Source organism: Stomoxys calcitrans, chromosome 5 (assembly GCF_963082655.1).
Source record: "Stomoxys calcitrans chromosome 5, idStoCalc2.1, whole genome shotgun sequence".
NCBI classification, from domain to species: Eukaryota; Metazoa; Arthropoda; class Insecta; order Diptera; family Muscidae; genus Stomoxys; species Stomoxys calcitrans.
The window spans coordinates 57598453-57615068 of record NC_081556.1 but is presented as its reverse complement, the minus strand read 5'-3'; the positions used below and the strand labels follow the sequence as shown (position 1 = coordinate 57615068).

Here is a 16616-nt window from a genome sequence, read left to right as displayed (position 1 = left end):
AAATAACAAACAATAACGGATTTTTGATACCACCACCATGGATATATTCATCATTCTATTTTGTTTTATGTCCACTTCCATACATAGTTATATCCAAATAATGGTCTACATTGTTTTGATTTCGATGTTGAGAACTATACAAGCCACAGTTTCAGCGAAATCGGGCAATTAATCCGCTTTGTATGGGGTTAAGACATTAAATTGGAAGATCAGTCTATATGACAGCTTTGTATATCCAAATATGATCTGATCTAGTGGCTTTTAAAAAAATATTGTTCAAATTTTAGGAAAATCTGGTAATTATTTCGGCTTCTATGCGCTTAAAGCTCTAAATCGGCAGATCGTTCTATATGGCGGCTATACCTAAATATTGTACGATCGGAAGGCTTAAAACAACTCACTGTTTCATACTTCAGTGAAATCGGATAATAAATGCGGCCTTTATGTGCTTAAGACCCTAAATCGACAGATCGGTCTATATGTCAGCTATATCTAAATATGTTTCTATCTGGGCCATATTCAAGTCGGATGACAAAATATAACTCACTTTTCCTAATATCAACGAAATCGGATTATAAATACAGGAGTTATGTGATTCAAATCCAAAATCGGTAGATCGGTCTTCATGGCAGCTATATCTATGTAAATATGGATCGATGTGGAGCATTTTTAAGTGGGATGGCGGGAGGTTTTTTCCTCCGTAATCCACATTTTCATGTGGAGGTGGCGATCCTCATCAACCTCCTGTAAGTGGGCAAGCTCGTTTCGGTCCAAAGGACCTATCTCCGCGGGAAGGTAGCCATCGATTATTTAAAGGCGCCATTAACTTGCCTTGTCAAATCGAGCATCATAGGCAATAAATATTTAACCAGGGCCGTTTCCGCTGGGCCTCTCAGCTCGATACCGCTGATTGCCTGCTACTGCCGTTGCTGTTACTTCGCATGAACCATTTCACTATCCGCAACCTGTGGACGCTCCCGGTAGCTCGCAGCTAAGCTACTCATGACAGCGATGAGCACCACACAGATCGGACCTCAAAGTTCCAGCCCTTGTGGTGCCCACAGCTATCCCGTGTCACGCGGGAGATTAAAATCAACTTAGTGTAATCAGAATATCGATCTATATGGCAGCTATATCCAAATATGGTCCGATGTGAACCATATTCAGTTCAAATAACGGAAGGTCTAGTCCAACTCACTATTCTAAATTTTATTGAAATCAGGTAATAAATGCAGCTTTTATAAGCTTTAGACCCTAAATCGGCAGATCGGTCTAAACGACAGCTATATCTGAATATACTCCGATCTAGATCATATTCATTTCCGGTCATAATAATGGGAGGCCTAGTCCAACTTACTATTCCAAATTTTAGCGAAATCGGGTAATAAATGTGGCTTTTACAGACTTAAGACCCTAAATCGGTAGATCGGTCTATACTGCAGCTATATATAAATATACTCCGATCTGGACCATATTCAAGTCGGGAGGTCTAATAAAGCGCAATGTTCTCAATTTCAGCGAAATCGGGTAATAAATGAGGCTTTTATGGGCTTAAAGCCCTATATCGGCGGATCGATCTATACGGCAGCTATATCCAAATATGGTCGGAATTGGCTGAAGAAGAAGAACTTAACCTGCGTGTAAAGAAATTATGGATCTGCGAACTTCAGCTCAATTTTTGAAGGTTGTAGCGTGATTACAACAGACGAACAAACAGACACACTGGCATCGTTAAATCGGCTTAGAATTTTACGACGATCCCGAATATATATACTTTGAAGGGTCCGAAATGAATATTTCGATGTGTTGCAAAGAGAATCACTAAATGAATATACCCCCTATCCTATGGTGGTAGGTATCAAAAAGGGCATGAATGATGTGGCCACGCAGACTAAATTGGGTACATTAAAATAAACTTTATTAGTGGGATTTTTTTTGCCGCAAGACTATTTGATTAAAAATTTCAAAATGTTTCTCCCACGGTTGTAACACACTAAACGAAGAGAGGTAGACTGATTAATAGGTACGAAACAATTTTGTTACTTTCTGAGTCGATTTAACAGAAATTTCGCAAGTGGCGTTTTACTTTGACTTCCAACAGACGTAGGGCTTATATCTCGGTAGGACTTTGGTGTCGCAAAACTTGACTTGCCGGTATTGGGTGTAAATACCACCCTTGCCTCCTGCCATTCTAGGCACGCTGTGAAAATAGTGACCCGATAGTTGGCCTCCTTCTGTAGTAACGCCGGAAATAGTCCATCAGGTCCGAGTGACTTAAATCGTTGGATGCTCCCAAGATATATTCATTTACAGGTAGCGGCAGTTGCCCAACAACAAAATATTGAGTGCACTATCTGTCAAAATCAGTGATAAGTGCAACTTTGATTTTGTGCATGTTACTAGTTCGCGCCATTTTTCGTTGTTTGTGTGTATGTAATCGTTCTTCACTATAATACACACACACAACCAAAACTCGTTGACAGATAGTGCTTTTCGCGAGAAAAAATTGTACTCAGCTGTTTACGGTACACTACCTGGTAATTATGTCATGGAAGCTCCTCAAGGCTTCCTTTACCATAAAATCTGTAATGAATAGCCTTCGACAGATTGACGACGGAGACTTAGAATAATGAGGTTATTCCAAGTCTCCGCGAGTCCCGTCGTATACTGCGGAAAATGCGTTTTCATCAAAAGCCTGAACATCTCCGACTCTTCTCTCACTTCCATCTCGTCCACGATAAATTTGTTAGCAAAAACGTGTATGACTTAAATCGATCCATAACCTGATATAGACGCCACATAAACCGATCTCCCGATTTGTTTTTTTTTGAGCCTCCACGGCGTAATTATTATCTGATTTGATTGAAATTTTGCATATGGCGTTTTGCTTTGATTTTCAATAACCGTACGCTATCGAACAAAAAAGCTTCCAGGAAGCACGTTCTGCCGCTCTGATAACCTTATTGTATTCCCTGAGCTGTGTGTAGTACAAATAAATACGTTTTTTAGGATGCTTCGTCATAAAGGCTGCGGACCTTGTTGCAAAATCAGCTCGGTCATACAGGTTGTTTTTTGGGCTGATTTCCTTTCTAGCAGAGGACAATTATCTTGGAAAACCTCCACTGTAGTCGTAAACCTGTTGACATTCTCGTCAATGTATTCTATGCTTTGACTATCTAAATTATTGTGCCTAAGTCTTCTTCTATTTAGTCTTCTGAATTTTGTCCATTTGATTTTCAACTTATTACGCAAGCTTTTCGGATTCGGCGCTGGCCGTGTTATTCTAAACCTGATGTAGCGATGGTCTGAGAATGGGGGCTCCTTGGAGATCCAATTCTGAACCTCGTCGATTTTCCCAACATATTGTCACATCTAAAACCTCCTCCCTAATCCTATCTTGTTAATAGGCAGCGGTGTTACAAATATTAAGTGTCATTATGTCGTATGTATTCAAGAATTCTGCCAGGACTTGGCCCCGCTTATTAGTGTTGGTACTACCCCACGAAATGTGGTGAGAGTTTGCATCGCACTCTATTAGTACTTCATTTCCTGTCTGTTGTGCTTTCCTCACCAGTCATTGCAGCTCCGCCGTAGGTGGCGGTGTCGTAGAGTCGAAAGGGAGATAAAGTGATGCTATGTATGCTCCACCGTCTACCTGTCTCATCACACACTATTCCCCTATTCTTTAGGCTGCATTGACCTTTCTATATATATGAAGCTTGGTTCATGTTGCGATTTTGTCTTCCTGTCTGTCTGAAGTCGCCATTGCGGGAGGGCTGGCTTAGTCTTCCCAGCGTGTTTGAAAGCGGGTGCTCTTTTTATACCCACCACCGAAGGATGGAGGGTATAAAAATATCCATTTCCGACCCTATAAGATGATCTAGCCATGTCCGTCCGTCTGTTGAAATCACACTACAGTCTTTAAAAATAGAGATATTGAGCTGACACTTTGCGCAGATTCTTTTTTTGTCCATCAGCAGGTTATTTAGGGTCTTAGGGCCATAAAAGCCACATTTATTATCCGATTTTGATGAAATTTTGGACAGTAGGTTGTAAGGCCCTTCGACATCCTTCTTCAATTTGGCCCAGATCGGTTCGATTTTGCTAATATTTGGGACAGTGAGTTGTGTTAGGCCTTTCAATATTCTTCTTCAATTTGGCCCAGATCGGTCCAGATTTGGATATAGCTGCCATATAGACCGATCTCTCGATACAAGGTTTTGGGCCTATAAAAGGCGCATTTATTGTCCTATTTTGTCGAAATTTGGTAGAGTGGGTTGTGTTAGGTCCTTCAATATTCTTTTTCAATTTGGCTCAGATTGCTCCAGATTTGGATATAGCTGCCATATTGACCGATCTCTCGATATAAGGTTTTGGGCCTATAAAAGGCGCATTTATCGAAATTTGGGACAGTGAGTTGCGTTAGGTTCTTCCACAACTTTCTGCTATTTGGCCCAGATCGGTTCAGATTTGGATATAACTGCCATATAGACTAATCTCTCGATTTAAGGTTTTGTGCCCATAAAATTCACATTTATAGTCCGATTTCGCCGAAATTTGGCACAGTGAGTTGTGTTAGGCCCTTCGTCAGCTCTCTTCAATTTGGCCCACATCGGTTCAGATTTTGATAAAGCTGCCATATGAACAGATCTCTCGATTTAAAGTCTTGGGCCCATAAAAGGCACATTTAAAATCCGATTTCGCTGAAATTTGACACAGTGTTAGGCTTTTCGACATCCATGTCGTATATGGTTCAGATCGGTCTATATTTGTTCTACAAAATTGAACAATGACTTGTAATTAATAGACCACTCAATATCCGTGTCGAATTTGGTCCAAATCGGACCATATCGAAATATAAAGCTGTTATGGGGCATAAATTATGCATTTTTCACCGTATTATGATGAAAGGTGGTTTACATATATACCCGAGGTGGTGGGTATTCAAACTTCGGTCCGACCGAACTTAACGCATTTTTACTTGTATTTAATTAAATCCAAAAATTTCTTAATTGAACGTAGTTTTTATTTTTTTAGTACCTATTCCGTCTCGTCTATTTTTGATTCATGCATTGACAAATTTGCAAAGTCGGACGGCACATCTAAAAGAAAGTTCATGACAAGATTGATAAGGACAACTATTTTCGACTAAAATCATTTATTTAATAAACCATTTTATACAATCATTATGTCTAGTCTTAGTGAATAAAAAAGTGCAATACGTTCTCATCCTCATGAAGAACGAATCTACTTTATGTATTTTTTTTCCAAATTCTGTGTTAACCAGAATAATCAATGCAAATGATGAAATATTAAAAAAATGCATTCATTATGCATTAAAAAACAAAAAAGGAAAAAAAATTTTAAAGTACAAATGGTGTATTTACAATCAAAAGAATTAACTAACTTTCGTGTAGTGTCTTTAACTCCATCCTTCTATTGCACAGCAGTACAAATTTTACTGCAATAATCCATACAGTAGTAAAGGGCGTGATGTAAAACAAATGGTTTGAAGAAAAAAAAAAACAATATATATATATATATATTATATATTATATATTTTGTAGAAAAAAGAAAACGATTGTACAAACTACATCGGTTTAAAAGTCTATGTGTATTTTGTTTTATTTAGGAAATAAGGATACAGGCAATAACATAATACTGCAACCCAGCATCGTCGCAGTACTAGCACACTACAAATATCACGTTTGATAAATTTCAGGAATAAAAATAAAAAAAAAAACAATAATCGAATATAAAAACGGCATTCATAAACACTTCGGTTTTGTTAACATGTAGGAGGGGTTAACAAAATAAATGCTAAACTTATAATACGTGTGTTTCTAAAACTAGTTTACATTACATTTTAAATAAATCATATACAGCTAAATGTAATAGTCTCTTCCCCGCACTGCTTAGATAATTAACAAGTATAGAAAGTCCATTTCCGGTCTGAAGTAAAGGCAAAGGTTGCACCGCTGTGGTGTAACATTTCCCTTAACGAATTCGTCTAACAATTAAATAACAACAACAAAAAATAAAAATAGAATTGTTTTAGATTAGGCAATTAACTCTAGGTGTTGTGTTTAGAATCTCATTTCGTTGTTGTTGATCTTGGCGTAGATGTCTTTGGTAAGTGGCTCGTATTTGCCCTTGGCCGTTTGATAAAAGAGAGCATCGCTGATGACGTTCGGATCGAAGCCTTCCTTTTGCAAATCCACTTTGCGCAGCTTGAAAGTTCCTGTTAAGTCAACTTTTGTAAGGAAACGAAGGATGAGTGGTCTGGCATAGGTAGGTAGAACCTTGGCAAGGTTATCGGAGAATTTATCCAAGTCAACTTGTCGTTCTGGGTCGTAGATAGCTGCCATGCCAGCGCGTCCTTCGGTATTGGGAATGGTAACACCATAGACAACGGTATCTTTGTAGCCTGCCACATTACTGACTTGGGCCTCGACTTCGCTGGTGGAGACGTTTTCACCCTTCCAGCGGAAGGTGTCGCCCGTACGATCCTTGAAGTATAAATAACCTTTCTCATCAGCCACCAGAAGATCACCCGATATAAATGCCATATCGCCCTTCTTGAAAACATCGCGTACAACCTTTTTCGCAGAGGCCTTCTCATCTACATAGCCCAAAAATTCTCTTGATGGATTGCCTTTAATGATCTTTCCAATGAATACGCCAGGTTCATTTGGCTTGCACAACTGACATAGTCCATCGGGTCCTCTAATTGGTTCACCTGTATCAGGATCAGCACGAATAATTGAGATGGGATAGATTTTGGGAAGAATGCGAGACACAAAGCCAATGGCGCCCACTGTGTTGTCATTATTCATAATATTGGCATTGCCTTCGGTGGCGCCGTAGAATTCGCCGACATTGGGTATATTGAAACGTTCAACGAATTGTGGCCAAATCTGTGGTCGTAATCCGTTGCCGAACACTAGGCGGACACGATGTTTGCGATCATTTTCCGATGGTGGAGTAGCCAGAATATAACGAGCCATCTCACCAATATAGTGGGCAACCTGAAATAGTAACACGACAGATATTTTAGATAAAGATAGAAATATTAAAAACAACAGATCTTGCAAAAACAACAATGCTTAGTTATATTTTGTTGGTGTGTGTGGTTATGTTTAACGTATGCCTTCCACACTTATCCCAATTACATAGCTTGATCGTCGTTTTGACATTCTAAGTCGATCTAGCAACCATATCCGTACGTCCGTGTGTCCGCCCGTTTGTGGAAATCACGACAGCGGTCGAACCAACAAATACATATGCTTGCAATTGCAAATATACTTTTTTTGGGGATTGAAAATGGGTCAAGTCGGATCATACTTTGATAAAGCTCCCTTCGATTTGATGAATTCTTGGAACCCTAGAAGCCGGACTTGCTATCCGATATGGCTAAAAGTTTTGCAAAACTTTCTGTGGCAAGTACGGCCCCTTCGTTGTATATTCTGATGTAGGCCCATATAATCCGAACTCCCGGTTTGACATCTTGTGCGCTTGGGTTATAATTGCTATCCGATTTGGCTGAAATTTTTTTACACTATGTTCTGAAACTAAAGGGCTTCCCAATAGGGACTTGACAATTTTGAATTTAATTTGTGAACGCACTTTTACCCTAGTTATCGAATTGTCACTGTTAATATATTCTGTAAACTAAACATTTTCATCATGGTAAAGTACACGAAGTGAATCACGTCTGCAAATCATAAAATTATTTAGAGTCGGTGAACGCTACTTTAAGAGCGTTAACTTCAATTTTGACGTAGCTCATTTTTGGCTTAATGGGTTCGTTAAAAAAAAAATGCGTTATTGTTCAGGTAAAACACCACATGTTCTTCACGAATCAACACCACAAAAAATGGATGTTTGGTGCGGTTTGCATGCCGGCTTCGTCATTGGGCCATACTTCTTTGCCGACGATGCCAACCGTCACGTTACCGAGAATGGATAACGCTACCGCACCATGCCGACTGATTATATTTGACCTGAATTGGAAGATATAGACCTGGGCGACATGTGGTTTCAACAGGACGGTGCACAGTGGGCCAAACGTTGAAAAAAATGGAAATAAGTTTGATCGGTAAGAACTGTTCTAGACATTTTTAAGGGAGGGCATAGACTTTCACAAAGTGCCTAAATGAAACTTCGAGTAGATAGAACCCGAGTTTGGAAAGTTTTATACATCGTTGGAAAGGTATGGAAATTTTCCTAAAATAAGTTATATAACGTAAATAAGGTGGTCGATTTCATGTGTAATGGTAACAATAACAATTGTTATCATTGTTATCATTATTCTTTCATTATTGTGTAGAAGAAGTGACAAGAAATAAAAGTTTCTTTGACATGCGTGCAATAAAATGCAACTTAGTGCTTGGTTTTTAACAGTGAAAAAAGCATAACTTTAAAATTTACTTTTTTCAGTATTTTAACTGCCACTACCTCATTCATGGATAGGACATGACAAGATAATCTAAAATTTTAGGGAACATTTCAAGCTTTAATTTAAAATAAAAAATACTCGTAGAACTTTTTTTCAAGTGTGAAATTTTGAAATTTAGTAAAAAATTGCCATATTAGTCGCAAGAAAACGGGTTGTTTGATATCAAAATGATTCAAATTAGCATTTTAAACTTTTCTTAATAGGTCTGCTTTATGGAGATGGAAATAAGTGATAATGTTTTGATAGTGAAAGTTTACAAAAACTTGAAAGAAACATCTTTTCTTGGAAAATTTTGCAAATTTTTAAGAAAAAAAATTGAAAACGATGCCATTTTAAACCGCTAAAGATATTGATATATATATTTTTTTTACTTTGTGCATACAATTTTTGTGAAATTTTTAGTATATAGCTTAAAAGTTGGCGGAGTTATTGAGAAAACACTGAAAAAAACCAAGGCAAAATTTTTAAATATTAAAATTAACCGTACATGATGGCATGGTACATTATGTATTCTTTTTTTAGACCTTGGCAAGCTATTACTCCAAAGTCCTAAATCATGCGAATCGGATCAAGAGTTATAGCTCTTGAAAGTTAGGAAAGTGGTCAACTTTGACATCCTATATTAAAGATATAGATCAAACACTCAATTTTCCCGAAAACCTATGTCCTCCTCTACAAATGTCTAAATTTTTTTTATTACTTGTTTCCATTTTGTAACTTTTTGGTCCACTGTGCAGTGCCAGAAGCTACACAACACAAGTTACAATCGATTTATTGAAGATTAAGTTTGTTATCTCAAGAAATGGCCCAGTCGATTGGCCGCCCCGTTCGTACGATTTGACGCTATTAGACTAGTTTCTTTGGGGCTACGTCAAGTCGTTGGTCTATGCCAACAAGCTGATGACGTTGGAAGAGCTCAGACCCAACATTGAACGGGAAATAGCGATCGTTTCGGCTTAAATGCATAGTTGAGTCATCGAAAATTGGGTACAACGTATTGACAGATGTAAACGTGCCTGCGGTGGCCATATGAAACAAGTCGAGTTCCATTAATACATGTCTTGATTGTGCTTTAAGCCAGTAATAAAGTCTTTGAAATATCTCGAATGGTTTAAAAAAGTCCTTATAGGAAACCAAGATACTTTCAACAACCGTGCCAAGTACGGTCTTAATTTTATTTAGTTTATAACTGGATTTAGCTCCCATATAAACCGATCTTCCGATTAGTTTTCTACACTCCTAGAAGTTTAAATTTTTTGCCTGCTGTGGCAGAAATTTAATTGGTCTCAAAATCATTTTATGATTTCAATAGACTGCTGTCCAGCTTTAGACTTCAAAGCTTCATGCTTGACTTTGAAATTGAGAAGCAGCAATAGTTTGCCAAAATGCAGAGTTTCTTATAGCATTGGCAAGCTATGGATATTAGGGTGGGAGGGTGTTAACAAAAGGCTCGTATTGCTTTCATATTGATAAGATTTCAAACGCATTAATCGTCCATTCAACTTACAGTAGCATTGAATTTAACACAGTCAGCAAAGTAACCGGAAGCTGAAAACTTTTTACGTATGGCAACAGTTGACCCAAATAATAAGCCTTGACCCATACTCATAATACCACCAGCAGTGTGATACAAAGGCAATGGTGTGTAGAATATATCCTTTTGCTGGAAACGCAACGTAAAGTGGATGCCGGCAGCAATAAACAAATATCTGAAATAAAAGGAAAGCAATTAGTGGAATGATACTCCAAGACATCCCCTCTTCTGCTTACATACATACACGCATGCACTTACCGTGAATGGGAGATGACAGCAGCTTTGGGTAAACCAGTTGTACCCGATGTGTAGATATACACCAGTTTATCGTGATGCGAGGGACGTTCAGCTGAGGCTGGTAGTTTGTCTTTAGCGGCCGTTTCTAACAAAGTTGTTAAGTCCTTGGCATTTCCACTGACTGGTGTGTTAGGTGCGTTATTGAATTGATATAGAGCCACATTTGAGGGTAGGTCTTTCAAAATAAACTCAACGGCTTCCGTAAAACCCTCACCATAGATGAACGCATTACATTTGGCCACAGTTATGCTGTGCAATAGGGATGGGCCTCGTAAATTTGTATTGATCAATGGTGTAATGACACCGATCTTGGACAAACCTAGCCATGTTCCCACAAACTCAGCACGGTTTTCCAAAAGTAAGGCCACCACATCGCCCTTTTTGTAGCCATGGCTGTGGAATACATTTGCAATACGATTGGAAAATTCATTGAGTTGACGGTAAGTCCACGATTGGGTCTCGCTCACAATGACAGTCTTGTCGGGAAATTTCGATACATTCATATGGAATATATCGGCAATTGTCATATTTTTCTTCTCATACTTTTTAATGAGAGTCAATAATTTAATATAAGCGAAAACAGCACTGAAAAAAAGAAAAATACAAATATATTTTTTTTAATAAAATTTTTGTTTAAAATTGGGAAAGTTGATATTCTTATATTGTGCATAGTGTAAAGATTCGGCTGCAAAAAATGTGCTAATGTTTGGGAATTTTTTTTTAATATATCTCTTACTGCGCTTAATCAATTTGACAAAGTTGTTGATGAAGATACATGGCGTATCAGAAATCTCTTTCCACGATGCCAGTCAACGTGTTTTGACAACAGCACACACTCGCCTAACTTTTCTAAGCTCTTTGCTATGCTATTCTTTGTATAGAAGTCATTCAATTTAAATGAATGACTTCTATGGAATATGTTCGAAAAATTACGAAGGGATTTTAAAGATCAAAATAAAATACAATATTTCACTTAAAAACAAGTAAAAAGGCGTTAGGAATTGGATACCCATCACTTCGTGTATATATGTAAACCCCCTTTCGTCAAAATCCGGTGAAAATTTGATAACTTATGCACCTAACTTGGGCACGGACATTGAGTGGTTTAATAAGTATAAGTCGCTGTTGAAATTTGTATTTCAAATTTCACCAAATCGGAAAATAAATAAAGCTTTTATGAGCTTCAGACCTTTAACCGGCATATTGGTCTATATGATAGCTATATATAAATACAGTCCGATCTTAACCATATTTGGGTCTTATGTCTGTTTCAAATTTAAGCGAAATCAGTTACAAATAAAGCTTTTATGGGCTTCGGACCAATTATCGACAGATCAGTCTATATGGCAGCTATATCTAACTATAGTCCGATCCGAACCATATTTGAGACGAATATCGGGCGACCTAAAACTACGCACTGTTTAAAATCGGGTAAAAAATAGAGCTTTCATAGGCTTCAGACCCTTTATTGGCAGATCGGTCTATATGGCAGCTATATCTAAATATAGTCCGATCTGAACCATATTTGGGTCAGATGTAGGGAGGCCTAAAACTGCCCACTGTTTACAATTTCAGCAAAATCTGATAAAAAAAATAAAGCATTTAAGAGCATTAGACCCTTTATCAGCAGATCGGTCTATATAGTCTATCGGCCCGTTCAAGAACCAAATTTCAGCCCAATATCTTAATTTTTGAAGGCTGTAGAGTGATTACAACAGACGGACGGACAGACATACGGACATCGCTCAATCGTCTTAGAATTTTACGACGATCCGAAATATATATACTTTGTAGGGTCGGAAATTTATATTTCGATGTGTTGCAAACGGAATGACTAAATGAATATATCCCACGGTGGTGGCTAAAAAAATAAGGTAGGTTATAGTCTTTGAATATAAATGATTCTAAAATTTTGAGCGGGCATGAATCAGTGCGTAGGATTTGGTATCATATTCTTGTTCCCAATTCAACTGCAATTTGTTCCATATTGATTAATAAATTTGAAAAGACGTACAAAGTATTTGAATAACATGTCGAACAGAAAAAGTTAAAACGAAATAAATAACAAAGTAGTTTTAAAACGAAAAGAAAATGTGGTGATTAGATTGTACTTTCCAACAGATCTTCTTTTCACGTGGACAACTGTCAAATAGCAAAGGAATAGACTAAAATACCATTTTATACCAAGGACTTTCAAAGAACAACAACCACATTATTTTGGTCCAAAATAATGGAAATTATGTTGTTTTAAATAATATCCTACAGGAAATAAGCTTATACGACACATAAAAATAATTGTGTTAATGTTTCTCATGATTCCAAAGGCAGAAGAGAATACCCTGCTAAGTGTTTCACGTAATGAAGCCCATGAACATTCCACTAAAGAACGGGGGCTAACTTGTCAATGAGTGCAGTCCGATTCAAGTTTAAGCTCAATGATAAGGGGCCTCCTTTTTATAGCCGAGTCCGAACGGCGTACCGCAGTGCGACACCTCTTTGGAGAGAAGTTTTACATGGCATTGTACCTCACAAATGTTGCCAGCATTAGGAGGGGAAAACCACCGCTAAACATTTTTTGGAGGATCTCGCCAGGATTCAAACTCTGTTGTTCAGCGTCATAGGCGGACATGTTAAACTCTGCGCTACGGCCTCCAATCGTTCCCACTTGCTTTTAGATATTCCATTACCTGTAATCTTTTTACAGTTCGTTCAAAATGGTTTTTGATTTGATTATTTGTAGCGTAATTAAAAAAATAAAACAACCTCTTAACATTTGCTTGACGAAACTGTCGAAGCATTCATGCATGTAATTAGTTTGTTTTTGCTGATATTGAATCCACGCGGCACCGTCAGTGAGATTAAGATTATATTAGTAAAAAGCAACTATGCAAATTTACCCATGAACATCCTATTAAGGAACAGGTACAAACTCTCACATATCTCGGAGTGCTGTGAGACCCAAGTTTAAGCTATATGATATGGGGCCTCCTTTTTATAGCCAAGTCCGAACGGTTTGCCGTAGTGCGCCACCTCTTAGGGGGTTTTTATATGCCATGGTACCTCAGAGATGTCACCTCTTGGGGGGGGGAATTTTTACATGACATGGTACCTCACATATGTCGCTAGCGTCAGAAGGCATAACCACCGCCGAAAATTTTTTTTTAGCAAATTTTTCCCATGAACGTTCCACTACGGATCAGGAGCAAACTTCTCACTTATCAATGAGTGCAGTCCGATTCAAATTTAAGCTCAATGATAAGGGGCCTCCTTTTTAGAGCCGAGTCTGAACGGCGTGCCGCAGTGTGAAACCTCTTTGGAGAGAAGTTTTACATGACATAGGTTAGGTTTAAGTAGTCTATTGTGATACCACAGGATCAGAAGAAGGCAGATGCCTACCGTTGAACCATCCAGATCGCTTTAAAAAACCCAATAACTTGCGAATGTTCACATCCGCTAAATCAGACAGGTTCTCAAAGAAATGAGAACCTAAAGTGGAACTCCTTCTAACTGCTAGTGCGGGATACACACACAAAAGGTGTTTTATAGTCTCTTCTTCCTCGATGGCCCTACAGCTTCCGCAAAAGTCGTTGCTGGCAACCTTTGGTCTGTCAGCATGTTTTCCGATTACACAGTGACCTGTCATGACGGACACAATGACTGAGACGTCTGTTCTAACCAATGACAGCAAAGCGGTAGACCTCTTCAAGTCTAGATGAGGCCACATAGTTTTGGAATGCTCACAGCCCCTCTTTGTGACCATCTATCATTCGTTTCCCTTCGGACATGGTCCTGAAAACTTAGCTTACATGTCGCTATAGGCATACCGACAGATTCCAGTGTCCCTGGAGTGTGTAAGGTAGTTCCTTGTCTCGCAAGCTCGTCTACTTTAGAATTCCTTCGGATATCTCTGTGGCCCGGCACCCAGAATAGGTGAATTTTGAACTGTTCAGCAATCTTGTTGAGAGATCTGCGACAGTCGAGTGCGGTTTTTGTGTTCAGAAATACGTTCTCCAGAGATTTAATGGCTGCCTGGCTTTCTGAGAAGATATTTATGCCAATCGTCGTAATGACATTATATCTTAGCCATTCCACCACTTCCTTAATTGCAAGGATCTCTGCTTGATACACACTGCAGTGGTCGGGTAACCTCTTCGATATGACCAGATCTTTACACCCCAAAGCCCAACCGTTCGTTTAGTATGCAGTCATCTTTATAGAAGTCTATGGAACTTCTGTTACCAGAAATATCGTAGTTCCCATCGATTCTATTAGGAATAGTGGTACAGTGATTTTTATCAAAATTTTACGTGGCATAGTACCTCACAAAAGTTGCCAGCATTAGTAAATAACAAAATAATTAACATAAAGTAGGTTTTGGCTACGCCTTCGACTACAGGAATAAAGGGGATTTTTAATATGTGTTCAACAAACATATATCGAGCCCCGACCGTTCAGTTGTAATTCACAAAAACTTCTTTTTTTATCGTTTGTGATCATTTTTGTCCTTTTTTGTCTTTTTTGTCTTTTTTGTCACAATAGCTCTACATTCCCGACATTATTTAGTGAATCCTTTCCAAAATAGCATGACGGTGGAAAGGGTACTTTTTTATTAGTTAAGTCTTTCAGAGTGGCAGCACTGGTTGATAGCAGTGTTTAAACGTTTTCTGTGAAAGAGAAAAGTGTTCAGTATACGCTGCCATTTCATCATGGATAAACCCATAAACGAGCAAATCGTGGAAATTTATCAAAATGCGGGCTTTGTGACAGCAGCGCAATAGAAATTCACAGTTTTATCGAAAAATTGTGCTCAGCGATGAGGCTTATTTCTGGTTATACAGATAAGTAAACAAGCGAAACAGCCGCATCTGGGGTGAAAAACAGCCACACGCCGTACAAGAGTTACCGATGCATCCCGAAAAAAACAACAGTTTGTTTTGGTTTATGTACATCAGCCCATATCATCTGTTCATTTTTCTTCAAAGAAGGGCGTGAAAGAAATGTTATCGTTAGTTATGGACCACTGGAACGTAGCTGAAGCCAAAATTTACATTAAGTATTTTGTTTTAAGTAAATGGCAAAGACCAAAATATGTTGTTTGGTCTAAAATTAATCAATCTTTCGATCTTGTCATTAACAACCGTATGGTTATGATTTTGACAAAGGCTTTGTGAGATTGTTTTGACCCTTACAATAGACCCACCCTAAGTAGTAATCATTTTTGTTCTGCTTTTTGAAATTGTTAAAAAAATTTCAAATCGTAGAAAATAAGAAAAACTGTCAAAATATGAAAACCGCAGGTAATGTTTGCTTTTTTAGAAAAAAAAACAAGTAAAAGCGTGCTAAGTTCGACCGGGCCGAAGCTTATAAATCATATTTGTAGCGTTCTTCTCCCGGTATATCTTTTTAGGCAAACAAAGTATACATGAAAGGAATTGCTATAATATTGGAAATATATCAAGTTATGATCCGATTCGGACCATAATTGAATTGAATATTGGAGACCATAGTATCGAACCAGGCGTTCAGCGTCATAGGCGGACATACTAACCTCTGCGCTACGGTGGCCTCCTAATAAGAAGTATTTGTGCAAAATTTTAAGCGGCTAGCTTAAAAGTCAGCTTGCTTTCGACAGTCGAACGGACGGACATGGCTAGATCGGCTTAGAATGTCATGACTAGATCGGCTTAGAATCTTAGACGAACATTTCGAGGAGTTACAAACAGAATGACGAAATTAGTATACCCCCATCTATTTATCCCATTTTCAGCTAACTTTTTGATTTGCATCAAACATGTAAGTTTTTTCTACCACAGTGCACATACTGTATGTTAGAAATGCGTAGAACATGCACGATTATGGTCCAGTGGAATAAAAAATGCCTTGTAGTCCGTAGCAAACACGAGAAACGGCGAGAAGCTCTGGAACAGCAACAGCCATTTCAAATAAGTTCTTTATTTATTGGTCATGGCTGCGCATGATTACGTTTCGATAATTATGCCCACATATGCCATGTGTCATACGCCACTTTGGTCATCCACTGTTGTCGGATTTCAAGATAACGCCAATTCGGGAAAAAACAAGAAAAAAGTCAGAGGAAACAGCCATTATGTTGACCAAACTGATCTTATTCGTAACGCTCAGTTTTGCGATATGTCCATAAATAGTGATTGCCAAAATTCCGAGGAGCGGTCTGAAACCTAACTCGACCAGTTTTAAGCAATGCTAGGCAAATGCACACATACTATTGCACATTACCGTGTGCATGCGTAAGAACATAAGCCCATGGGCTTGGAAAAGAAGTCCAAATATGTTGGTGTGCCCACCACT

At 38.3% G+C, this 16616-nt stretch overlaps 1 protein-coding gene across 3 annotated transcripts in view; it reads right to left on the bottom strand.

The window, feature by feature from the left end:
* Positions 1-5595: 5595 nt before the first annotated feature.
* Positions 5596-16616, bottom strand: part of LOC106083309 (long-chain fatty acid transport protein 4) — a 134704-nt gene continuing 123683 nt past the window's right edge. For all 3 annotated transcript variants that reach the window (XM_013246242.2, XM_013246243.2, XM_059368869.1), the window contains 3 exons: positions 10251-10874; positions 9966-10167; positions 5596-7028 (listed from right to left, as the gene is read on the bottom strand). In XM_013246242.2, the coding sequence (XP_013101696.1) occupies positions 6087-7028; positions 9966-10167; positions 10251-10874 (1768 nt within the window). In that variant the 3' untranslated portion in view covers positions 5596-6086. The remainder of the gene's footprint in view (positions 7029-9965; positions 10168-10250; positions 10875-16616) is intronic.